General features: G+C 51.5%; 2 protein-coding genes across 7 annotated transcripts; both read right to left on the reverse strand.

Annotated features, from left to right (window-relative positions):
- Positions 1 to 1670: 1670 nt before the first annotated feature.
- Positions 1671 to 3856, reverse strand: LOC131669095 (uncharacterized). The gene is made up of 4 exons (XM_058943723.1): positions 2768 to 3856; positions 2452 to 2685; positions 2145 to 2380; positions 1671 to 2086 (listed from the first exon to the last, which is right to left on the reverse strand). The coding sequence occupies exons 1-4, from the start codon at positions 3070 to 3072 to the stop codon at positions 1860 to 1862; spliced, it is 1002 nt and encodes a 333-aa protein (XP_058799706.1). The 5' UTR covers positions 3073 to 3856; the 3' UTR covers positions 1671 to 1859.
- Positions 2951 to 13184, reverse strand: LOC131669093 (putative mediator of RNA polymerase II transcription subunit 26). Of its 6 annotated transcripts, none has more exons than XM_058943718.1 (10): positions 12479 to 13184; positions 11721 to 11827; positions 11449 to 11649; positions 10467 to 11333; positions 9922 to 10281; positions 9386 to 9799; positions 8939 to 9296; positions 8125 to 8867; positions 3863 to 7824; positions 2951 to 3086 (listed from the first exon to the last, which is right to left on the reverse strand). In XM_058943718.1, the coding sequence occupies exons 1-8, from the start codon at positions 12738 to 12740 to the stop codon at positions 8743 to 8745; spliced, it is 2694 nt and encodes an 897-aa protein (XP_058799701.1). In that variant the 5' UTR covers positions 12741 to 13184; the 3' UTR covers positions 2951 to 3086; positions 3863 to 7824; positions 8125 to 8742. The 6 variants fall into 6 exon arrangements, with proteins under 6 accessions (XP_058799701.1, XP_058799705.1, XP_058799700.1 ...); XM_058943722.1 differs by adding an exon at positions 12237 to 12391 and having other exon boundaries at positions 3863 to 8867; positions 11721 to 11834; XM_058943717.1 differs by having other exon boundaries at positions 3863 to 8867.
- Positions 13185 to 25431: the final 12247 nt, after the last annotated feature.

Consider the following 25431-nt stretch of genomic DNA (forward strand, 5'->3'; position numbering starts at 1 on the left):
AAATAAATATTTGAAAATGTTGGACGCATGGGGCATGGTGACAGCAAGAAATAAAAAGCTGGGCCTTTGTTTCTAAATTCTAAACAATTTATTTAAGATGCTCTCACTTCAACGAGCAAACTAGCGCGCAGGGCCCAAACGCATATTGTACACGTACGTCAGCGCATGCGCGCACTATACAGCTTATGTATATGCAAGTTATTCTAGCAGAAAATGTTGTCTTAAAAATAATATTATTTAAGTTTAGAAATTTGTTTACATAATTTGTCAAATGACAGCTCAGTATAATTTCTGAAAAATAATGTTCAAACATTTATTTTGAAAGAAACTAATAGACCGGATGATCTAAAATTTATCCATAGTACTTTAATCGGTAAAAGCTATCCGACCTATATTTTTAATTTCGGGTTGCAAGCACAACTCGCGGTCAAACTTTCGACCAAAGTCTACCTATTAATTGACATTGGTTTTTATATCTATGGAATATTAAAGTGAGAACCCTAAGAAAAACGGATTATTTAAAAAAAAGACTAATCATTTATTTCAATTCTTAACATGATCGAGTTTTGTTATAAAATCGGAACATCAAGAAGCCGGCAGTCGTGTTAATTATATCTGACAATATTTGTGTAAAACTTGATAGAATGAATCAATTTTCAATATTGGTATAGCTAACTTTTTCAGTGTTCTATTGATTTTTCTTGATCACCGCCTATTATTTCTATAGTTACACTTTCGAAAAATGTTCGAATACGCATTTTTGAGGTTAGTAATACGGGAGCGACTTTGGAAAGCACCCGAATTATTGGAAATTATAAGCAGCGTTGCCAAATTATCTTACACAGAAAAAAGAAACGAGACAACTACTCTTATATATCTGTTTTACGGTGACGATACAGCCGTTACCACTGAAATACTGCTGTAATGTCTATCAATTCATGAAAACGGTAAGGAGTAAATGTTTTTGCGATTTCTTGCTAAGACGCGAGATGGCCTGCGGTTATGATCGCAAAACCAATTAGCATTGATGACACATTGCCTTGTACATGATTTTGGGATGCTGCTACTCCTTAATTTCTCAATAGTCACTACCTTTTTGATATTAATGACACTACCATTATTGGTGCATAGCAGAAAAGCTGTTATTTTCACAGAGTTTATCAACGCGTTAAATATGACATCTTTTATATATGTATTACTGATGATCTCGATCAACCGAGCTACGCACCCATCAATTGCCATCCAATAATTTTGCTTTCCGTGGATTTCACAAGCATCATTTGCGTATACGCTGAGGCTGTGCTTGTCTTGGAGTTGACGGTTCCTTCGTCACGGATTATGCAGCAGCTTGACACAGTAAGTCATAATTAGCGAGTTGCATTGACCGGACGGTTGCGTAGCGCTACGCAATAAGTAATACAAACGAACGTTTATGCGTTCATCGAGCATTACGAGAATTTTGGAAAATAGTGATAAAAATAGCGGACTGCTCTACGCTGTAGTGGAATGAGCTCGGCCCAGCCTCGGCCCTTCGCTTGGACGTTTTTCAAGCAGTGGCGCGTGTTGAGCAGCCACATACTGATGTGAGTTTCCAACAGCGATGCTCAGCGCTGAGCTCAGCACGCCGACAGTAAATTGTTAACGATGGTCGTTTGGCCGATAACGGAAACGATCAGTAGCCACGACTGCACTCGTGATTTTTCGTAACAAAGCTTTATTGTTTGAACAATCGATGCGTCAGCTTAGAAAAATTGGCGTAAACAAACTAAGCAGTATCAAAAGAAAACAGTGTAAATGTACGAAGGACACGGCACAGTAGCCACAAGTTGCTTCGACAACACAACGTGGCGATAGGTCAACTAGTCGTAGTGAAACTTGTAGATGTTGACGTGCGCCTTGTGCCTGCCGAACATCCAGTAGGCCAGGAAGGGGAACTTCTCGGTGAGGTAAATAGCCAGCCTCATCTGCGCGTTGAAGAAGAAGCGGAAGTATTTGGACCACCAGTAGGAGGGAGGCATCAGGTAGCGGTGCACCATCAGCTGCACGTTGAGCATGAGTCTGCTGTAGAGGCCCATCGACTCGGTGTCTGCAACGATCGGGGAGCATCAGTCCCGGCACACTGGCCGCCGCTCAGGGCGTCATACCGATAACCACCGAGTGGTTGTTGTTGGTTGCCGCGGAAATGGCCAGGTGCAAGGTGAAGGCGGTGTAAGCCTTGGGGTCCAGGTGCGGATTGACCGGCCACAAGCCCTCCAGCAGCACGCGGCCCATTTCGTCGAAGCTTTTGCTCTTGAGGGCGAAGCACGGCAGGAATACGTCGTCCAGCAGCCGCCTGCAGATCGCCCGACACTCCTCGGCCGAGCCACTGCACACGTTGAACCTGCGCGCCCACAAACGACCGGTCGTCACTCGGCTCGGCGCCAGTCGCCCGGGCGGGCAGACGGCACGTACCTCTCCTGCATTCCGAGCAGCCTGCCGACGACCCGCCAGAAGTGGACCAGACCCTCGAGCTCGGCCTCGGTCGCGCAGACGCCCAGCTGCTCGCCGCTCAGCAGGGTGAACCCGATGAAGCCGAACTGCGTCAAGGCCATGTCCAGCTGGGATATCCTGCCGAGGCCCGCATCGGCGCTGCGCCGAGAGACCACGCAGTGCTTCCTGCGCACGTTCTTCAGCGACTCGAAGAACCTGCCGAAGAGCAGTCGAGAACGCCGGTCAGTGAGCCGCGACTCCGCGACCGGCCGCCGCGCGGCCCGGGCAAGGCACTCACTCGTGCTGCTTCTGGGGCTCCTTCTCGTACCAGACGAAGGTGTGCAGTATCGTGGAGACGTATCTGCGGAAGGCCGTGCAGGGCGTGCCGCTCTGCTTGGTGAAGACGAGGATCTCGAGGATGGAGGGCACGGCCAGCAGCGTCAGCAGACCCGACAGCTTGGCGATCATCATGACGAACACGTTGTTGTAGAAGGCCTGCTGGCCCAGCCGGAACTTGCGCGCGTCGTAGTAGTCCGGCAGCCGCAGCTCGTCCGCCTCGTCGTCGGCCGGCGTGCCGGCGCCCTCCCGCAGCAGCAGCCGCATACGCTCGTCCAGGGCTGCACAGGCGAGTTGCTCGAGCGGCCCGTCCGAGACGCCGGACGCGCCCGCCCGAGGCCCGCGCCCGCGCGCGTCGCGGATGACGCGCGCCAGTTGACCGACCAATTGGCACCTCGGATCGGCGGCCGGCTGCGCTGCTCTCGCGGTCGGCCCTCGCTGCCCGGCGCGTCTCGTGGAAGCGGATCGGCGACGGCGACTGACCGGAGCCGAGCCAGAGTCAGCCTGTTATAGGCCGAGAGCTGCGGGACGCGCGGCCGATCCGGCACGTCCGCTCGCTCGCAGCCGCCTTTCGAAAATTGTTGCGAAAGGCTGCGAGAGGCCGAGCGCTTTGCTGCGCCGCGGGCGCTAGCCGGCTATCGCTGTCCTTTACGGGCGCGCGTCCTAATCGCGCGAGCCGCCGCGGATGCCGCGCTTCGCCTCCGCTTCGGGCGGCCCATTAGGCTCGCCTGCCTCGCCTACGGCCGAATAAGAATTTATGCTAATTGCTCGACGTTGCCGTGGACGCGGACCTCGCCGCGCGCCCGTCCTGCCGTCTTTCGCCGCGGTGTTTGCACGAGCGACCCACCTCGTCCGATGCTGCCGCTAGTTCACGGTCAGTCGCTCGAATTTTCGAGGCCGATCGCGGCCGAGCGGCACCTGCCCCCGAGCGTCCTCCGGCTCTCCGCGCGTTTTTCGCGAATCGCGGATCGCGGATCGCGGATCTTCGCGGAGGCGAGGCCAAAAGCCGACGGGTCAGTCTCGACAGTGCCGGCCTGTGCCGATCGTCAGCCCTTACCGTCCGACTCGCAGTCAAAGTCCGCGGCCTTGAGTGGCGACTGGCCGTCCTTGAAGCCGGATGCCGCCATGGCGTGGGAAAACTTGCACACCATCGGTTCGCTCGTGTCCTATCTCTCTCTGGATGAAGAAGCGAAAGCCCTCGGAGGCGGTCAGCCGCGGCGGGCAACTGGCCGGGGGCACGAGGCCGATGCGCGCGGCTTCATCCTCGAGATTCTAATGGCGCTTCGTCGCGATCTGGCGGCCCCTTTAACTCTGCTCTACTCTCATGCAACTGAGAAGTAGCAGCAGCGAATGCGGCGCGTCTGGCTGCCGCTGCCGCCGCCGCTGCCGCCGCCGCTGCCGCCGCCACCGCTGCCACCGCCGCTGCCTCGAAGCGTACTGTGCCGCGTGAAAATAGCGGGCAACGAGAGAAAGGCATGCCCACGGCTGCGCGCCGTCTCTTTCGTCTCTTTCTCTCCGCCGTTGCTCGGCTCTCACTTGGCGCTCGACTGCTCGATTGCTCGGCTGCTCACTGCGCCGACCGTTGCTGCTCTGCATCCTCGCCGAGCGTCGCCGCGACCTTTCCGATCGGCTCTCCATGCCCTCGACCTCTGTCCGACGGATGGCCGGCGCTGTTTGCGTGCTCGGCGCGTCCAAGCGGCAAGCAGCGAGTCGTCACGGGGCAAACTCTCGTCACTGCACTCGGTTGGCGCGGCTCAAATATTTGCGCTCGAGCTCTCTTCCGCGTCTCCTTGTCGCGCGTGGCTCGTTACACTTTGCACTCCGCAGCCACTTGACGACGACCGACAGTGTGCCCGACAAACACGCGCCGCTGCAGCGCGTGGCGATCCCTTAACGTCGGCTGTTCCCCGGAGCCGAAAGAGCCGAAAGATCCGCGGATTGGAAAGTCCGTTCCAGCGCAGCGTCGGCGCGCGGGCCAACGCACTCGTCGATCAAGAGGCAGGAAAAACGGCGCGCTTGGTTTTTCCGCGCCAAGTGAAAAGCGAAGAGCCAGTCACGCTCGGCTGCGGCCGGGCGGAAGCTCGTTACGGGCGATGAGCTTGCGGTTCGCGAGCGGCCGATTTCTCGAGCGCGACTACGTCGTTTTGGTCGTGCGCCTCGGCGAAAGTAGCGAGCAGCGGCGCGCGCGGACCCGAGCCGAGCCGAGCCGAACGATCTCTCGCTGTGGTGGCGGCGGAGGCAGCGGCGCAGGCAGCGGCGGCGAGGGAAAGTGCTCGGGCAGGGACCCGAGCGCCGACCACGGGATGCCGCCGCGCAGCGGTGAAAGCCGCCCGGAGCAGCTCCTCTACAGTGCGTGCCTTTGGGTGCTACGGGCGTCGCGCTCCGAATTTCTACTCCACAGCCGCATGCTCGTTTTTGCAACGTCGCCTGGCCGAATTGGCCCGGCGACTATCTGCTGGAAGCGCGGGGCGTCTGGTCGGCTGGTCGGCGATTCCAGTCGAAAGTGCTACCGAATGCTGACGGCCGTCGCATCAGCGCAGTCTAATTACACGGCTGATGCGGATCCGCAGGCGCCTCTGCGTGACGGAATTGGGCGCGCAACACGTGCGGCAGGCAGCGCGCGCGCATTCCTAATCGACAGCACGCTTCTGATTGCTTGCTCACGCCGCGGCTTTCTTCTCGTTCCGTCTCTCTTTTTTCGCTAGCGCCCCCGATATACGTACATCTAACGATGCTCTCTGCGCTCTCGCCGCTTTTGCTCAAACACTGCTTTACTTCCGCTTTTTACCATGACGCTACTCTAATCTTTGTCCTTTCCTCGAATATCGTCAAAAGCGTCATTGCTTATCTCCGTCCTACTTTCTAATTGCCAATTGTTTTCTATTGTTGCTTTATAGCCAGATAATAATCGCATTTTCGTGATGTTTTCACTAACGTCAAGTTCATACTGTTTTCAGCCGACTAATGCCCAATGTCTGTATATCTGTTCCGATGTTTCAGGTATAAAGTCTATTTAGGCTAATGGAGCAATCCATGCGAGTGACAGCGATAATGCCATACTCGCTTAATCAAGGTCAATACTGAATTTATCAATACGGACCGATCAATGTGACCAATTTGGAATGGAATCGCTACCCAGTCAACCCTTCAACGTCAAGCATACGTTGATACGGATGAAAAATTTTATCAACGAATCAACTACGCCACTGGTTCTTTGTAATTTTGCAACTGGGCTCGCTGCGCTTACCGACTCTTTTCTAATCAGTTTTGACAGTCCATCATTTACCAATCAAAACATATCGTTGCTGGCGCATTTCAAACCTAAACATTAACTTTCTTTCGACGGTCTTTCTACACAACAAACAATCATTTCATACCGAACTGGGATCAGTTTTTAAACAACAACCTCTCGTATCTCGCAACAATACGTTCCGTTCTTCAGACGTGTATTTCAAATTAATAAAGAAGAAAGGCAGTGGCAGGGAAGAAAGGAAGATCCATGCTCTGTGTTTACGATAATTTTATTTCATAAGATCTTTTATGAAACTTAGTAAGAAAAATTTTTTTTCAATATAAAAATAGCTTAAACGGCTAATGACATTCAATGAAGGCCAATCTTATAATAAAAGCGACATTAACAAACTATATAAATAGTTAAACAAAAACAAATATCTTGGAAATAACGAAAGCTGATTTTTTACGCTTAAAATACCTTTAAAAGTCGCTGATAAAATATATTAAATAATTGTCGGTTGGGGGAGTTTCTTAAAATTTTAAGTAAAAAACATTTCCAACTATCTAAAAATCATAGCTTATAAAAAAAACGGCCATCTTCACTAGTTAATTACAGAACTCATCTGATTTTGAAGATGTCAAACTTGGACATTCGATCAGTAACAAGATAATACAAAGGAAAACAAGAATCATTGATGTATATCTATTAAGTGATACCGTATCGTATTCTCTTTGAGTACCTTTTCTTCTTTTTTAAGAAAAACTTCGGTATGATCGCATTTTTCAAATTTCTATATTTTTCGTCGGCTGTTAAAAGACATTCTCATTCATATTAAAAATAAAATTTCAACAATTTCATAGATAAGCATTTTATACGGACTTAGAACACTAAGAATCTCAGTAGTCTCGACTACAAGCAAATATGATTCCTTATACTTTGCCCTTCGAAACTCTCAAGTTCAAGGAAACAACATTGATCACTCTCTTCGTGTACGACATTATTTACGTGTACACATTTATAATATGGCAGCAATCTGATATACAGATTTTACAATAATTGCGTTGTAACAAAAAGCTTTTTTGTCAAACTCTTGTTGTTGTCGACGCGATTTCGAACGACCAGTCGTGATGTAAAATTTTATTGTTTAATTATCATGAAATTTACCAATTTCAGGGATATCTCTGAAGGCTAAACATATATTTTTGATTTACAATTTAGGCCGCGTACTATAAAAACATAAAAAGAGAACGATCGGCATAATTCAATTCCTTTGTTTCTATTTGTATTTGATTTAACATAAAAACTTATTCTGAATATCAGCTAGTAAAATCGTTTAAATGCGTAACCTTCAAAGTGCGCGTAAGTTGCATAAAATAAATAATCAGCGTTCTTGCAACTTGTTATAAATAGAGTCCCAAGAAGAAAGTAGAGAATCATTAAAATAATATAAGCACCCGTTACTTTAATGCAAACAGTTGTCAACCGATGAACAGTTGGGAGTGCACTAAAAATCTTCACTATTTTTTCGTCGATATTGCTAATAATCGCCTTTTTTCATCTATTATTTGCGATTTTATGGTACCTATATTGCGCTTATTTGTATTTATTCAACATAAAATTATTCATAGCGAATTGCTGGCTTTTCATCATTTTTTCTCTACATCCACTATTCAACCGTATATAACTATTTTCAACGTAGCTTGCTTTACAATCTTTTTACATCGCTTAAACATCACTGGGAGAAGGGGGTTCACCGTTCACGTCAGTTATGTTGGCTCTTCCTACTTTTAAAAAATTACTTTGTTAAATATTTTGTCGCTGATTCATTTTTTTTCTTTCGCTTGACGGTGTTTTATCAGCTGACACGAACTGAAACCACACAATATAGAACATATGATGAATGCCATTTACAAAGCTTAACTTATGTAATTGTGAGGTTACTCATACAAAATGACGTACGTTGACTTTGGAATTTTCTAGCGTTTATAATAATAAACAACGTTCGTGTGTTACTCTGCTGTGTGATTTCAAATGCTCGTGACAGCATTTTTATTTGTCTATTATAAGTGTAAATTTTTACTTACACAGCGCCCTTTTCAACCAACTTCCAAATCCAAAGTTAATTATTATTGTTTTAATAGTCTAGCGTACTTAATCATTCACAGTGCGTACTCAGCGTAGGAACATAAAAGGGCAACCCAGCGAAGCCATTCTGATCACGCAAAAACTAACAAGAGTTTGTTATTTATTAATCTTTTTTAGCTGTATTCACTTGAAAAAATAGGTTTGTATCAATCGCGCGAGGACATGTGATTCCACACTTTATAAGCATTCATTTATGAATTCGAATTTCAATGGGACACCATCTTATTTCCCTCGGTCACCATATTTATCTATTATAATTTCAGTGTGATTCCATTCGAGGAATACCTTAAACATTTTCACAGCCTCGCCAGCAAATCCTATAAATTAACCTTCAATTCAGTCGCATTGAAGAAGAATCGAACAACGACGATTCCAATTTCGGATTCTGGAATAGTCGTCTGTTCTTACACTTTTTCCTCTCCCTTAATAGCTAATTGAAAATTTTCTAAATTACTTTCTCTTAATCGGTTAACTTATCTATATACACTGATCTTATTCTGATTATTATTAGCAGGCTGTTGAATTTTGTTTCTGTTTTCCTTATTAATCTATGCTTATCACGAAAGAACGGCATTTTTCTCTACCGTATCTTTGCAGTCTTGAATAGATAACTGTGCGATTTCGGTCACTACTTCGTCAGATGTGTTTACTGTTGCCACTGACTTCTTAAGAATAGTGTAACCTAAAATAAAAGTCATGCTAAGATGTGTTACAATAACTTTCAAGATTTGAATGGAAACCGTCATAACATACCTTGATTAGTATCTTCCTGTTCATTAACTGTCATCTTTGAATTCGTCTTTATTTGTCCATTCGATTTAAACTTCTTGTTAGTTGTAACTTCTTCTCCGGTACCATTATTTCCTTGATGAATTTTAAATATTTTAATAATGCTGTTTACAGTCGACTGGGTACGTTTTGGACTGTCCGATGCTTTTTGTTTAACGTGACCGTTCCACCCCGTACTTGCCTGCACGTCAGGCTGAGATCCTTTTGACTGTTCGTCCACATCTTTATCTTGAAGCCTTTCAACTGGATTTAAGTTTGTTACAAATTCGAAACTTGTCTTCATGCCATTCTTCATACTTTTGTTAGCATCTTTTGCCCAAACCTATTATAAATAATATTAATAAATTACTGCTCATCAATTATAATTAAAATAATACGAAATTTTCTCTCTAATGCGATAAAAATCTGTACCTTTCCGTCATTCGTACCAGCTTTGTTTCGGTTGAGAACTGTCTTAATGGACCTTCGTTTTTGATTATGATATTGCTGTTTCACTTCTTTCGTTTCTTGTATATGAGATTCGGAAGACGATGGCATGGGATTTTCTACAGGTGAACTCTTACTTTCTACTGTACGATCCGTGAGATCTTTAAACTCTTTTAAAGCGGCAGCATAGTTTAAGGCTTCTGGTTTTTTGGGGCTGACCTCGTTCGTCACCTCCGCGATCTCTTTCGGTTTTGGATCTTCCTCGTCAAGATCCGTTACCTGAACATTATCGAGTTCGTTAATTCCATCAAAAGTCTTCTCCAAACTCTTTAAATTCTTCTCTGGAGAAGACTGAGAAATATTATGCTTATTTTGCAATAGTTGATCTCTTTGAAGAACCTGTAAGTAATAATAAAATTTGTACAATGTTTAGACTAATACAAGCAATTCAACAATGAGAGTTTGTAATTCTGCTCATTAATAATTAATTAATAACCATTAATAACCAACAATCTAATTACCTTCACTGGAGATTTCGGCTTCGTTGTATTTTCCATATTTTTCTTCAGTGGAGGTGCATTATTACGATTTGAAGTTGACATGTTATTCCTTCCGTACGAGTTTCCCTTGTACATTCTGACGAATTTCACAAGGGGAGGATCTACGACATTTATGCCCGTAGATTGATACTGTGATGCGGATTGCTGTATATGCGGGGGTGGTGGTCCAAGCATTTGCTGTTCTTGCTGCTGCATTCTATGAATCTCCGCTTGCATTTGACTCTCCAATTTTAAATGGCGTCGCTTAAAATCCGTAGGTAACATGTGCTTATGCTGTATCATGTTAAAATCGCTGTAGGGATTTGCAGGGATGGGATTCATCTGAGACGAAAAGTATACGTTTAAAAAACCAACGTAAAATATAAATGAATAAAGTACAAATGAATATTGATCTGATAAAGATCAATTTTCAGGTGATACTTAGCAATATCTTTTCAAGACTCATGTAGCCATTGTACATTTTACATGATCTTCAGAATCGTTATAGATTAAGGGAAAATTATTACCTGACCACCATAGCTTGGAGGCATATTGGAGTTAACATACTGAGGCATCATTTGCCTGGGCAGTTGTTGAAAATGGTATTGCGAAGCTGGATACGCAGGGCAGTTTTGTTGTTGTGGTTGTTGAGGAGGTGGAAGTTGTTTTGGCATTGGCTGCTGGGGTAACGACCTGCCTCTTTCACGGTAATTAAAGCGGTCCGAGTCAATTCGCGAGCCATTACCATTATTGTAAGTGCGTACTAGCATAGGATTTTGCTGATAAGCTTGTTCATTTTGACTCACTGGTACTGGATTCTGTTGTGGATAACCATACTTATCGTAGTTTGAACAATCATTACTTGATAAGTTACTAACTATGTTATGTTGATACTGAGGTGGTTGAGACATCATATATGAATTCTGCAACATCTGCTGATTCTGCTGGATCTGCTGCTGTGGAACTGTTGATACTTGTACTTGTTGAGGTATTTGTTGCGGAAGTTGCTGAGGTTGTAATTGGATTTGTGGTTGCTGTTGTAATTGTTGCTGCCGGTGTAGTAATTGTTGTTGAAATTGCTGTTGCTGATGTTGAAATTGCTGTTGCTGATGTTGAAATTGCTGTTTGTATTGTTCCTGGACCTGCTGGTGCTGTTGTTGCTGCTGTTGTTGATCGACTGGTTGTGTATACTGAGGTATAGGAGGTTGGCCATCTATCCACGTCTCTTGCTGATTTACTTCTCGCTCTCTCTGATTTTGAACAGAAATCCACACTTCCTTCAGTTCTCCTGTGATATCTCGATCTTTTAAAATTGTGTAAATACGTTTGAATACTATTCCTTTATTCGTAGACTCCAGGAAATCTAGTAGTACGTCTACAAGACTTGATTGCTCCTGTAATAAAAAATCATGATGTTTCAGTATCTATAAAACATCTATAATTAAAATAGCACTTGCCAGTAAGAAAAAACCAACCAAAGATTCATTAAATTCTAAGGGCAAAACTTACATTTTGATCCTGGGCATTTTTTCCTCGCTGCTTGAGAACTTCAGGATGGACAATAACTGCAAATACCTTAGTATTTTTGTCTTCAGTTCTAGGTGGAGTGAGCGGCATACCACCATACAGTGGAAGAGGTTCGTTTGGACTAGTGGGCATATCAACTTTTTCCCAAGATAAAACGTTAATATAACAAGGGATTGATGAGCCCTACAGCAAGAATAAGCATTTTAACAAGTATTGCAGAAATGACTATGAGAGATAGATGAGAGAAGACAGACCATGATATAGTCCTTAATACACATATGAGGCTGGGGTGGATTCTTGAAGCTTCTGGCGCCGTTGCGCTTGGTCCTTGGAGGTGCACCCTCGCTCATCTTGAGACAACCTGAAAACTAGTATCACAGGTCTGAACTGCAATGTGCCGAGACGGCTTGTACACGCATTGTTCCTCGGGACGTCAGCGAGCGAGTTAAGAACATTTAACACATATGTTTAAGAACTCTTAAGCTCTACAATTCGATTAAGACACACTTGCTCGCGACTTGCTAGTAGGCTTTAATACTGCAAAGCAGCAGTAGAGTAGCCCGTCCTCTAGGCACTGAAGCTTTGAGTGCGAGAGAGCGAGAGTGAGGATGCGCGCGCGGCAGCTTTGCGCGCTTATCATGTAAGCGATACACCGTCGACGACAATGAAGCAGCGACACGTGAGTGCAGCAGTGCGAAAACACTGCTCTGCAAACACGAGACGAAACGAGCAATCCGCAAACAAAGCACTTTGAATCCACTTCCACGTACCTTCGCCGAAGATGATCCGCTCTCTTTCTCTATCTTCGTCTCGCTCGTTGGCTCTCTCTCCCTCTCTCTCTCTTCTGATCGCTTTGACCTAACCTCCAATAAATTGGCTACTTGTACGGACGCTAGTTCTTCTCATGAGCATCCGTGGAATGGCACTAATCTCGCGAATGATTAATGCTCACGACAAGAGGTACGAGTACAAAAGGAACGCTAAGGGCAAAGCCGATGGACCACGATCTTACCTCTACGTATGCGTGTCCACTTGTGAACGAGTAAAAAAAGCACGAAGTGAGCACAACTCGGTGCTCTTAGTGGAAGCAGGCAACTCGTTGCATTATCAGCGAACAAGAGAAATAGGTCTGCGCACGCGACACGATGCTGCGCTGCACTGCGCGTTAGCCCGTCTTCGTCGAGAGAGGGCAAAGAAAGAGTTGTCTCGCAGCTCCTTTTGTTTATTATTTGTCCCTGGCTGGATGGCTGGCGACTCCCGAGGCCTGTGCACATACACACAGCACTTGCGCCACTGTACTACGCGTGTCAGACAGAGAGGGAAAGCAACGTATTGTCCGGAGCTGCCCCCTGCAGCCAGCAGGTTTCCTTCGACATCAAACTTACGAAGTGCGGACTTGCCCCTGCCTTAGCCAGGCTGCAGTGTTTGTCAAATGGCGACATCGTCTGCTTCTCGCGAGCAACCTGTCCAGTTACGTTAACCAACGTCCGTTTACTTACCGATTGACAATCCTTGCGTAAACAGACCTTATCTCGCATTCAAATATTTTCGTTTTCTGAGATCGACAAAGCAGCGAATTCCTTCGACGGCGCGAATAACCGTCCTAGTGATATTCCGGTGTTTTGTCCTGAAGGCTGGTGTTATCGGGCTCGCTAAAGTCCCTATGGTCACGATGCTTCTAACAGGCTTTAGAAGAACAACGGTCTCTTTCTCTTTTGCTGCGCAAAACAATTAGAAATATCCTACGAAAGTAGTCTTGTAAAAAGCAGTTTTGGGAATAAAGGAATTGTTTTTAATTTATAAAACAGCATGGATTTGTACGTAAGAGTATTTTCAAATGATCGCAAACTGGCATGTTTATACACCACTTCCGTCGCTCTCCTACGAATCTAATCTGTGCCGGATATTGATAAGTTTTTACGCGTAGCACATACGAGCGTAACACTGCTCCACGATCTAAATGGCAGCGAATGATTATTATGAAACAAAATTACTTGGCGTATATACGTGCAACTCAGATGATGACATCACCTCTCTGCTCTTTGACAAAACTGTTGACATAATGCATTGTATATGAAAATAAGCTAAAAGTAAGCAAAATCGTAAATGGTCATTGCTCGAGTCGAGCAGAAGAAATAACCTTATCGCAATATTATGCTTAAAATTTAATGACTTTGATTCGCATTAATAGCATTGTATTCGCCGGTTCTAAACGAAAACAAAACAGTCGATTGATCGGAGGCAGTGGCGACTGGCGAAAGTATAAAATGATTTGACTGAGCGCGGACATGCAAATGTGAGGCTTATAAGACTTGGTGAGTTTTCCAGGTAGCCTTATCCTCGTAACAATATAACATTACATCCAATGGTCTTTTCGTCTTTCGGTAACTCGCGACAAGATTGAGCGTGGAGCTGAGAAAGTTTACATCCAGTCGATTACATCAAGTAGGTTCCTTCCGTCGATTGGCGAAAGAGCCGCGCAACCATTTCAATCTCGCGCGAGGGCGAGAAGGCGAAGAGCACTGGCCAATATATTAATAGCATGTTATTATTCGTACGTGCTTTCGACGAGATGCAGCCGGTGCACTGCGCACAGCTTGGCCGCGCGCGGAGCGTATCATTATCGCGCCTCGCGCGCAACGGCGACTATCGATGTACGCCGATCGATGATATTAATAGGCGCTAACTATAGTCTTCCTCTTATTCTGGCCAGCCGCTCGTAGCCCCGAGAAATGCCCAGTACTCATTGCTTGTTTTTTCCCGTTCGAGCTGGTTTGTTTGCGTGTAACTCTGCCGCGAACGCTGTTGTTGGACTCGACGAGCCAGCCGGTGGATTGAGAAGCGTCGCAAGCTAGTAGCAAAAGGCGCTTTGGCACACGAGCGCACGGGAGAAGTGGTGTGCTCGAAAAGTCCGCCGACAATGTGAAATCATGGGATATCCAGCCACCGGAGGCGAGAAAAAGACGGAGAAATTGCCGGTAGGGAGGGAGGGAAGGAGGCTCGAGCGCGTACGCACCAAATACTTTCTTTCTGGCTGGCCGTCGGAAAATTTACAAGGTGGTTGTTGCTTTTTCGAGACGCTCGCCGCCGCCGCCAAATTGGCCTAACGGTAAGGATGATTATCGAACAAAGCAATTTGCGAGCTTCATATTTGATAATCCCGCGCGAACCAGGTGCAGCGCTCGTAAAGCTTCCCTCTTTTAATTTGACGGAAGCGCGCCGGGCGCGCATTTGCATCGATACGCGGGGTCGAACACACGGATCGCGTTTGCGTTTGGGGAGCAGATTAATTAATTGACTTTGCCGGCGATCGATAGCCGCTCGGCGCCGTCTGCCGCGTCGCTGTCGTTTTCGCTGTTCGCCAGCCGAGCCGCTGCAATGAATTCGTCGACCGGAGAGGAACGCACAAAAACAGACATTCGCGTGTCGCGCCCGCAGTTGCCGCAGCTGCCGCGATTCGGGCGCGATTTACAGCCCGCACGCAATCTCTCAAAGGCGAATAATTCAGCCGCGCTCGATTTTAATTTAAGGCCGTCTCGCTGCGGCTACGTAAGTCATCGCCGGAGAGGCGAGCTTCACGATTAGGCAGGCGAGAGGCGGCGAGCGAGAGAAAATAAAAGCGAAAAGGAGGCAAGGCGAGCTGAGCTATGCGAGCCGAGGGGCAAGACAGCCACACGCAGCGCCAAGCCAGACGTGTTTATAGTAATGAGGCTTGTCGTTATTTGTCGGACGCTGGGCCGCGCGCGAGAGGCCCGATTTATCGGCGATGCCCGCCTGAAATCTCGCCGGCCGATCTTCTTCCGAGCCTCCTGCGCCAGAGCTCGCGTGAGCTGCGGGCCCGTGACCATCCCCGGCGCTCCTGCCGCTTTTCCAAGACTCTGCCGCGACTCGGGCCGCGTCGCCGATTATCCTTCCCGGGCGTTTACCTCCTCGTAAAATCGCGTCGCCGAGGCATTATAAAATAATTTGGAGGCTAGTCCACTCGAACGAGCCGCGGCCAATAACGAGCTGGTTGGGCGCGCGATTTCGTCCCTCGAAGAGACGCGCGCGCCTCGGCCTCGTACATCATCCAATCGAAAGCGCTGGCGGCGCGCCTTCGTAATGAGGCCCCGATAACACGACGAGCGTGTTCGGGCCGGCAGCGCGCCACGGATTCGAAGGGAAGAGGAGGCCGCCCGGCGCGCGCGCGCGCGCGAGAGCCACGATTACGGCTAACGAGCGGCTTTTTAGCGCACTCGCTCGTCGCTCTTTTTTCATCGCGCCTGGCCGGCCGCCGGCCGCCGGCAACCTACCTCCTGGCTGCACACCGAGCGCTCCTCTTTCTTCGCTCCTTCGCTCCTCCTCTCCTCCGCCGAGAGTTATGCCTGCCTATTAATAAGCTGCACACGGGCAGAGTTTCGACGGAGCCTCCTCGTCGAGCGAAGCAGCAGCGCGACGCGCGATTGGAGGAACGTCGGGCCGAACGTTGAGCAGGGAGGACCGGCTTCGAGGACCGGCTTCGAGGACCGGCTTCGAGGACCGGCTTCGCGGACCGGCTTCGAGGACCGGCTCGGACGGAGGCGACGGGCAGCAGCAACGGAGTGCCGAGGCTGCGAGCCCGAGCGATGGAAGCGATCGATGCAGGCGCGCCGGGAGGATGTCATTGGGCACGCCGGCGCCGATTACGCCGGGAGACGTGCGATCGCGCGCCGTGTACGTCGGCGCAGCGGCAATCAACACGGGCTTTTCCCACAAGAGCTATCGCAAAGAGCGCTGCACGGCGCGTAATGATAGGCCGCTCACTGGCACTCTCGTTCTCGCTGTTCTCGCTGCTATCCGCGCCAGGGCAGCGAGCACGAGGCCTCTTCTCGTCGGACACTCCTTCGCGCGTGTAATGCCCCGCGGACGAGAGCTGCCACTTACGAAATATTTTCTCAAATTGCGAAATTCCGTATTAGGCTGGCCGCCAGAGAGATGCTCGTTATTAGAGGGCTGGACGCGCGCCTACGTGCGCCAGCACGTGCTTCAAATTTATCGCGGCCGGCTCTGCGGCGGATCGACCATTATCGCATTCGCACCTTCTTCCTCGCTCGTCGTTTCCTCGTCACTCCGACCGACTGGCTCTCTCGCCGCTCGTCGCGATCGGCATCGGCGGGGCCATCTCCCGCGGCTGCCGGGCCCAGGCGCGAGCGCTTCGTGCCTCGGAACGGCTGATCGATGGCCGGCCAGCGCTGTTCCGAGCGCGGCCAGTTCATAAATACGCCACGCTGGCGCAGTAAATCTGCTATGCTCGGGTGGTCGCCCGCTCGTTGTTAATTACCGTGTTTTAACACCTCCCTACTTTTCTCTCTCGGCCACTGGCCGCTGGCCGCTCGCCGCCGGCCGCTGGCCGCTCGCCGCCCGCCGCCCGCCGCCCGCCGCCCGCCGCTCGGCCGTCGCACGCAGATGCCTATCTGCCGGCTCTCGTCGCGGCACCGGCAGCAAGCCCATTTACATGCAGATTATCGGCACTTGGGCTAATCGAGTTATTTATGTGTGTGCACTGCTGCCCCCGCCCCAACTTGCCTCCTTTCCTCCGAGCGGCGCTCGCACATTTATCAGGAATGTGGCTCTCGCGGCGCAATTTGGCGTCGCTTCACGAGGTTCCGCTCAGTCCGCTCAGTCCGAGGCTTGAATATTGATCGATTCCACTGGCAAGTTGTTGCGCTCGCAAGTCCGTGCCACTCTCGAGCTGGACGGCTCGTTATTTTGGTCCGCCTCGGCTGCTTCGTAAGCGCGCCTCGCTTTCGATAACCACAGAGATGCAACGGCAAACTGGCCAAATTGATCGCGGCCTAAGGATCAGCGCCAAGTTGAATCGGCTGCAGGCGAGCGCGGCAGTTACGAAGCCGAGGCCGCGGAGAAAGATTATAATGAGAAAAGGAGAGCTGGTTCGTGCCGCAGCCAAATTGGAAGGAAATCGATCGTCGCGCGCCGCTTCTCTGTGGGTATAACGAGTAGTAACCAGAGAATACGCAGAGAGTAGGTATAGCATCGGCGTCGCTTCCTCGCGGCTCGGCGGCACTCGGCGGCGCTCGGCGGCACCGGCGGCACCGGCGGCACCGCCGGCACGGCCGACCGAAACGTCGACGGCCCGAGGAGGCAGCAGGCAGCAGGCTAGATGCAGCTGGCAGATCAATCGCCGAGAAAACTATTAGGCAGCCTGCCTCAGGAGCTTGGAGGCGCGCGGCGAGCAAGGCGGAAGCGAGCAGAAGGCTCCCTCGTGGGCGTTCTGCGCCCGAGCGCGAGTTATCGTTCTGGCGGGGCGACAAAAAAGGGCGTGCAGCCGATGACCTACCAGTTGAACCAGTTGAGCCCCGGCGCGGCATTAGCTATTAGCGGCATACATATTTATGGCGGCCGCTACAGTGCAGCTTGTATCAGAGCGGGCTTAGCGGGGGGATGGCAGCGATCTCGCAGCCGAGATAACGAGCTGGCAGATCGCCGATAAAAGCTCGCGCGGCTCGTGCGAGAGCTGGCCCGGCATTTGCATGCAGTCGCTGCTGCCGTGGCAGCGGCAAAAATTAATTGATTCTCCCGATAAGCCAGCCCCGTGCTAAGAGAGAGAGAGAGAGACTTACTAGCTACTACGATTATTGTTTTACAAGCCGCGCCAGTGTCGGCCACTTGCTAGCCGCGCTGTTTCCTTTTTCCCGGCCGACAGAATAAATCTCGAGTTTGAAAGCTTATTACTGCCACGTGAAATGTACCAAGGGAAACCATTTGAAGGCAAACAAACGCAATTTCGCTCTCGCGATGCTGTAGCTAGAGAGCCCGTGGCAATCAATTCTGCAGAGGAGAAGGAATAAATTTTAGGCTTGCAGAGTCGAATGAACCAAACGAATCAAGTGTTTGAGGTCAGATACCTGAGTCAGACCGCCGGAGGCTGTCCACGGGCCCTCATGCTTGTCCGTGGCGATGAGCTTTAGCCGCGTGAGTGGGGAGTAGCGCTGTGCGAGCGAGCGCGTGTATGCCAGAGAGAGAGAGAGAGAGAGAGAGAGAGAGAGAGGTCGTCTTGAGTTAGTTATTACTGAATCAATTACCCGAGCGTATTTATAGGGTGTAACTTGTTCTCTCTGCTTTTCGAGCTTCTCTCTCTCTCTCGCTCTCGTCGATTTTTTCTCTCGTAGCAAGTACGGAGAGAGAGAGAGAGAGAGAGATAGAGAGAGAGAGAGAGAGATTGTATCGGGATACGAGCGGCAATTCACGAGGCGCGATGCGGGATATACGGTACTTAGAGTCGCCAAATTGACGCCGATGCCTTCTTGAATTATTATGGCTAAATGACAAATCACATGCTACAAGCTTATTTTCTTCCTTTTCTCACCAATTTTTTTTACTTTTTCGTCAAGCTTGTTATCCTCCTTTCCGTTCGAAAAACATGATAATAATCATTGATTCGCTAATAGTGCAATCGATTATTTATCACACCTGACTTAGGCTTCACTCGAAAATAGTCTGATGACCGATAATTACATTTTGCTATATTGAAGCTGCTATTTATTTTTATCTAAAATTCACAGTCAGTTGATAACGAGTTTCTTAATGCACTTTAATTGCCAGTCAATCAATTATTCTCGTCTTGTATTTTGCATCACCTATTGACGTCTTACTAGGTACATATACATTTTTTCTCGAACCCGACGTGATTTCAGTGCGCAACTTTTTGATCTGCAGTCAGACGCTCTAAATTGTTAGTGCTAAGTTGCTCCTTATCATCTAATCTTTGTTCCTATTGCGAATTATTTAGTTGGCGCTTGCTGTCCTCTCCCCGGCCCCCGGCTGCAAGATATTGAAAGATAGACTCGATTGCGAAACAAATTGATAAACACCTTGTGTATAAAATAAGAAGAGCATCGAGTTCATCGAGATGATCGTCGACTGCGGTGCGTTCAACCGCCAACGTCGAGTTTGTATACATATACGCCGCCCCCGAGCCGTCTGTAGACGCAATCAAACGATGCACCATGCCGTGAATGACGCGACAGATTATATTCCAGGATTACCGCAATCTCAAGCTCTGATTCGGCTGTCCGGTGCATTTTCTCAGGGCAACCGACGCGGAGACGTCGCGTTTTCCCAAAGCCCATTAGCGCGACGAGTAGGGCGGGCGGCCCACTACAATGGTCGCGTCCGTGGTAATAGGACTAATTCGCCGAGACAAGATAATGATGGGCTTGTTACGGATCCGCTGCAGACAGGAGGCTCGACGCGTGCCGGACTCCCGCTGATCGTGCGCCTGCGAAAACAATGATCTGCCTGATGCAACGGTGGCTCGGCTTTCAAAGATCCAGGCTCGCGCGGCCAAATTGATGCGGCATTCAGAACCAGTCGACGGATTCGCAAGCCAAGAGCGGAGGCGCGATAACCGGATAACCGACAGGCGTATGGGAGACGTTGGCGCGCAGAGCTCCTTGGCGCAGCCCACATTTGCGCACAGCCGCGCCGCGCCGCCCGAAACCGATAGCTCTCCCGTTACCCAAAGTGCGAACCCCTGCGCGCCCCCGGCAGCCCCTGGCGGCCCCTGGCAGCCCCTGCGCACAGGCACCGCGCGCCCCTTGCAGCTCGTCGAGCGCCGTGCAAACCGCGCACCGCACCCCTCTTCGTTCTCAGCTCGGTCTTCTCGGCGGCCCTCCGGACGCTGCACTCGTCGACGACGATCGCCAGAGGCCGGGCACCTCGTCGTCCGGCCGAAAAGGTAAAGTCAGTGGCCGCCACCGAGCCGTCCCACCTATCGATCCGGCCAGGCTGCACAATGGGCTACCAAGTCCCTGCTCGCTGCTCGCTAATTAAGAAAGGCCGCACCGCTCGCTCGGCGCGCGTGCACGGGCTAAAAAGTCAAGGGTGAAGTTGGAAAAGTGCGCGTAGGAAAGGAAGGAGCGAGCGGGTGGGGCAGTGGCGATGGGCTTTGCGGTGTTTCCCATTACCGGCCGGGAGAGCCTGGCCCCGCTCGATGACGCTATTGATTATACAGATACACGTCAGCCTGCTGCTAACAATGCCACCCTCGCTCGCCGGCTTTCGCCACTCGTTACCTGTTCGGCAGCCTGTTTACCGCGAGGGGCTCGAGATCGTCTTTGTCTTGGCAGGCCGCTCGTCGCGCGCTCGCCCGTGCACTCGGCCTCGCGAGTCATCGCCAACGTCAAACCTCGCAAGGAAAACCAGCGCGGCCTCGTCAAATCAGCAGCCAGCCGAGCAATTAATTCGGACAGGTGCGCTGCCTAGGCGGAAGCAGCAAAACCCGAGCAAAACCCATTATAATCCGCGGAAGTAGCGTCCTTTTTCCCCGTTGAATTCTAATGAGGGAGCCCAAGGCCTCTAACGAGCCGTAAATTTTTCGTAATTGAGTCGCTCTGCGCATAGGCTTTTTTCTCAAATTCGCTCGGCAGCAGTCGCAGGCCCAGAGAGAGAGAGACAAGACGAAGGAGGTGGTGGAGGAGGAGGAGGAGGAGGAGGTGGAGGTGGGCAGACTAGGCAGGCAAGGGGGCGGGCTCGAGCATCTCCGGTTACGCTGCTTGCGCGCTTGCCGGGTGTCGGGTTACTACCCTCGACCTCATCTTCCTCCGCGTGTCTCCGCAATTCTGCCACCATCAGCAGCGAGCAGCAGCCACGCTAGCGGCCCGAGCACCTCGGCCCATCCGTCTCTTTCTCTCTCTCTCTCTTTCTCTCTCGGAGGTGTGCGCGTGTGCGTGTATGTGCGCAGACTCTACGTCGTCGTCAACGATTCTTTCTTCGAGAGCGAGAGCTGCGCGACTCTTGTCCTCCTCTTTCGTCGCTGCATGTGCTTTGCCACTTGGCTTCTTGTTTGCGCGCAGGTTTGCGGCTTTCGTCTTGTTTTGCGGAAAGACTCCGCGGGGAAATTGTAATCGACGTCAGGCTCGCTTCTTTTTCCCAGTGTGGTTTGCTCCTTGTCTCTGCGTGCAGGTCGATCGAGTCGTGACCGTGATGTAACCATTCAACAAGTTTTCAATTATCACGGATCCCTCGTCCATCCTCTTTTATGTTTTATTTGTTTGCGCGTCGCTTTCGTACGCGTAGTACTCCGTTCCTCCTAGAAGCCAAACCTATCGTGTTTCGCGTTCAAATTACGTCATCAAAGGGACACGGAAAAAAGAAAAAAATTGTCACACACACCGCGCACAGTCGGGGTGCCCGCATTGTCATCTCCGCCGAATGCCTGAATGCCCGAACGCCGAGCGCCCGAATCCCTGTTAGGCTCGCCGGCTAGGAAGGAGAAAGCAGCCGCGCTCGGGCGCCGAATGGGAGCCGATCGAGTCGCAAAAGCTGGAAAAACGGACCGAACGGCACCGCGCCGCACCGGGACAGGCTGGGGCTCTCGGCGCGGCTCGCGCGTAGGTAACTCGATGCGCGCGCGCGGAATCGCAGGCGCGCCTCTCGACGCAGCGGAGCAGTGATGCGTGGTTCGCGCTCCGGCGGCAGGTCGGCAGGCGCGCCGTGGAAAGGCCCGAGCGGCGGCAGAGTCGGCGCCTCGCGGACGGCTTTCGCACAGCCGCTCTCGGCGGAGCGTATCCTGCAGCTTCGGGGTGGCGTCACGCGCGAGGCACTTCCGGTGTCGGCTTACCCGTTCTCTTTCTCACTGGCGCAGCGTCTTTGTCTTCTCGATTATCGCGCCCGGGGACGACCAGTTGCGCGCGCTCTCTCGCGCCGCCGCCGCCGTCGCCGCCGTCGCCGCCGTCGCCGCCGCCGCCGCTCTAAGTAGCCTTTCTCGGGCGCTAATGCTCTGCGTCCGCGGCACAGCCGAGCTAATCGATTTTAATCGGGCGCAGCTTATGCCCGGATTGTCGCGGATAACGCGCCATTGTTAATCCTTTCTTTTTTCTCGTCCGCTTTCTCAGAGTGCTCATTCGGATTGGATTACCCGACGGCCGCCGGACAGAGCTACCAGCGTTTCGCGCGCGCGCCGATCGATTTCCGACGCGCACCGCCGGCGATCTTGGCCGAGACGGACAGCTCGGCTTCGCAACACTTCGGTCGTCCTCGGCTGGCGTTCAGCCGAGGCGGGTGCGCCTAATTGAATCGTTCCTCGGAACAAACCACAACTCTGCGCGCGCATCCATCAGCCTCGATCGGCAGTCCCCGACACCTCTCGAGAGCAGCAGGCACATAATGGCAAGGCGCGCGGCCCGCCCACGTCGCCCGTCGCGCGCCCCAGTCCTCGATCCCACCGACCCGACGCACACGGATATGTATTATTCGGCGCTTACGCGCCCGCCGCACTTTTACAGCACGAGCCACGCCGACCATTGCGCGGCGCACGTTTGCAGAGCCTCGTTTTCACGCGCGTCCATCGGGCGGTCGGTGCCTCTCGCTAGCTGAGCCGATAACAGGCGAACAGGCGTGCTGGAGGTCGTTGCAACAAAGACAAGTGGTGGCGAGTGTCGCCACCTGTGCCGTGCAGCGATGCGCCCAAGGAGGAAGGAGTAGGTGCGCGTATAGGTATGTGCCGTGCTGGCCGCGATAAGCATCGCCGGGGACAAGGGCGGTAACTCACCCCGACAAATTATAGCGAGAGCCCGGGCAGCGCGACTCTCCTCGCTTCTCTCGCTTCTCTCGCTTCTCTCTCGTGTTTCTTCCTTCCCCCTCGGCCGCTCTCCGCTACTTACCGATGCTCATTGTGTTTTCTCCGTCTCTCCGCTTCTCGTTCGTGCGAGCTAATTGATGATCGGCTCAGCGCTCGAGCAACTCTCGCTCCTCGTTGCGTGCGCCGTCGGGTGCGCGGCCTAGCGCAGCTGGCGATCGCGGGAAGGACCGGCGAGCAGGCGATCTCGATCGAGGCTGCTCGCCGATCGCTGCTCCTCTGTTCCTTGTTCGTTGGGCCGAGAGCTGCGCCAGCTCGCGGCGAGCGCTCCGCGACTGGGCTTTGACGCGACGCCGGCCGACCTCCAGAGTACGATCGGTCCCTCCGCCGGCTGCTGTGTGGTCCCGCGGCCTCGATACGCAGTCGAGACAGTAAGCCGATACAGCGAGCGCGCAACGCGGCAGCGTCTCCGCTCTGCCTGCGGGCATGCGGGCCTTTCTCTCGGCCAAGCTCCAAGCTCTCTCGGGGACGCGCTCCCGTTCGCCCCCTCGTTCGCCCCCTCGTTCGCTCGCTCTGCCACCGTCGCATGCTAATTGCTTGTGGATCAGCGCGCGCCGTCACACTTCCACGCTGTTTATCCCCTTTTCCGTTCGAACGCAACCAACGTCGATCCACGACAACGCACGCGAAGCTCGCGGCAGGACGGCAGAGCGTCAGCTTGGACTTGGAAAATCGTAAAGAAAATTACCGGGAGAGAATGTATGTCCGCGCGCGCGTGCACCTCGTAGATAAGCAATTACGATGGAATCCAGCGATAAGGCACACACACAAGCTGTCGAGTCCCGAATTCGAATTCCACAGATCCGAGATAACGACGACGGAAGAAAGGAGAAGGCGCATCGACGCGCGCAGCCTGTCTCTGTCCGAGCAGCGGCTCTCTCTCTCTTTCTCCCTCTCTCGAAACATCCAGATCGAGGATGAACGAATCGGCAATCGACCTTCGGCTCGCGCGGACACTGATCCGACACGGCGCGATCGATCGTCGCGGAATTTGGAGAATCTGCGATGTTTCGACGTTCCGCGTCGTTCATCGAGAGCTTAGACCTTATATTTATGCGCGTTTCAAGGAGCTCCGCCGAGTCGCAGAGCCGGCGTGCCAGCGACTGGCCTTCCGCCGACTTGACGCTAGCGCGTGCAGCTTTTCGCCGGCGAGCTGGCCACGGGGGGGCCCCTACGAGCGCGCCAAGTGCTTGGGCTGTACGAGCAGCGCGAAAGTCTGCCAGCGGAGAAGCTCGAGTCCGCGACCGAGGCAGAAGATGGACTCGGGCCTCGGGGAGAAAGACGTCTCGCGGGCTTCGCGCTCCCCGCAACTTGCGCGTAACAGCGGCTGGCCGTCAGCCCGAGTGCGTCTCGAAAAGGTGCGACGGAAAGCGATATTCTTGCCTCGCGCGGCAGCTTCGCCCTCAAATGGAGCCGCTCCAAAACACTCTCAGGACTCGACGTCGCGCCCTCTTCCATTCCATTATGTGCTCCTACAGTTCTGCCCCAACGACGAGGATGCCTTGCCTTTCCGTGGGGCTCCTTCCAAGCCACCTTCGCATCTGTTCCTCCATCCACGCTGGAAGAGCAGATCCATTTCCCCATTCGTTTGCAACGCCTCTTCGAGGCTTAAGCACATCGGTTGTGTGGTTGATCACGCCAAATAAATGTCGCGTTGCCATCGTTAAACGTTACGGCCGAGCCGCAGATGCAGCCACACTTGTCTCTACCGAAGCTAAGCAACCGACGAGCAATTCCACTCGTCATAGCAGCACTAATCATAGCAGCTTTAGCGAGTAGCTCCGAGACAAATGATAACTCCAGTCTATAAATAATTTACAGCGCGTCGCTCAAGATCGTCAACGGAGTGGATGGACGTTGTTTTTCTTCGCTGAATTCTCTTTCTTTTGGAATAAAAGCCGCGGCGCCGGAACGTATTCCGTTTGTCGAAAGTAGAGATAGCATTATTGCCTAGCTGGCCGAGCCGGCAAACGGCTGCCGATGGGAAATGATCGCTCGTCGCTCGAAAGTGGCGCGTCAAGGATTTTCCCAGCAGCGAGGTCGCTTGCGGAGCGAGGGAGAGAGGGAGAGGGAGGGAGAGGGAGGGAGGGAGAGAGAGGTGGGAGCCGTCACCTATATAAATGAGCGCGTGCGCCAAGTTTGCGAAATTAATTAAGGGAGATAAGGGTATGGCGTTGACGAAGCGAGCCACGTGCGCCGAGCCCTCCCACGTTAGAGCTCCGAGTTGGCGGCCGTTGGCGGCTGTTGGCGGGGGTAACGCAACACCCGCACACCTCTCCTGCTCTGCCCGCGCCGCGCTCTTAGCCCTGCTTCGCAACGAGCGTTGGCTCGCGCGCGACCACCGATCG

This window comes from Phymastichus coffea, unplaced genomic scaffold, assembly GCF_024137745.1.
Source record: "Phymastichus coffea isolate CEN01 unplaced genomic scaffold, Cenicafe_Pcof_1.1 PCOF00087, whole genome shotgun sequence".
NCBI classification, from domain to species: Eukaryota; Metazoa; Arthropoda; class Insecta; order Hymenoptera; family Eulophidae; genus Phymastichus; species Phymastichus coffea.

Bases quoted from the DNA above. Each gene is read 5' to 3' on its own strand.
- LOC131669095 (XM_058943723.1), bottom strand. From the start codon at position 3,072: ATGCGGCTGCTGCTGCGGGAGGGCGCCGGCACGCCGGCCGACGACGAG. The intron at 2,381-2,451 runs GTACGTGCCGTC...GTGGGCGCGCAG, and splicing joins CTGCTCGGAATGCAGGAGAG to GTTCAACGTGTGCAGTGGCT. The intron at 2,087-2,144 runs GTATGACGCCCT...CGATCGTTGCAG, and splicing joins CAACCACTCGGTGGTTATCG to ACACCGAGTCGATGGGCCTC.
- LOC131669093 (XM_058943718.1), bottom strand. From the start codon at position 12,740: ATGTGCACAGGCCTCGGGAGTCGCCAGCCATCCAGCCAGGGACAAATA. The intron at 11,334-11,448 runs GTAAGTTTTGCC...TTTTTATTACAG, and splicing joins AAAATGCCCAGGATCAAAAT to GAGCAATCAAGTCTTGTAGA. The intron at 9,800-9,921 runs GTAATTAGATTG...TATTACTTACAG, and splicing joins AGCCGAAATCTCCAGTGAAG to GTTCTTCAAAGAGATCAACT.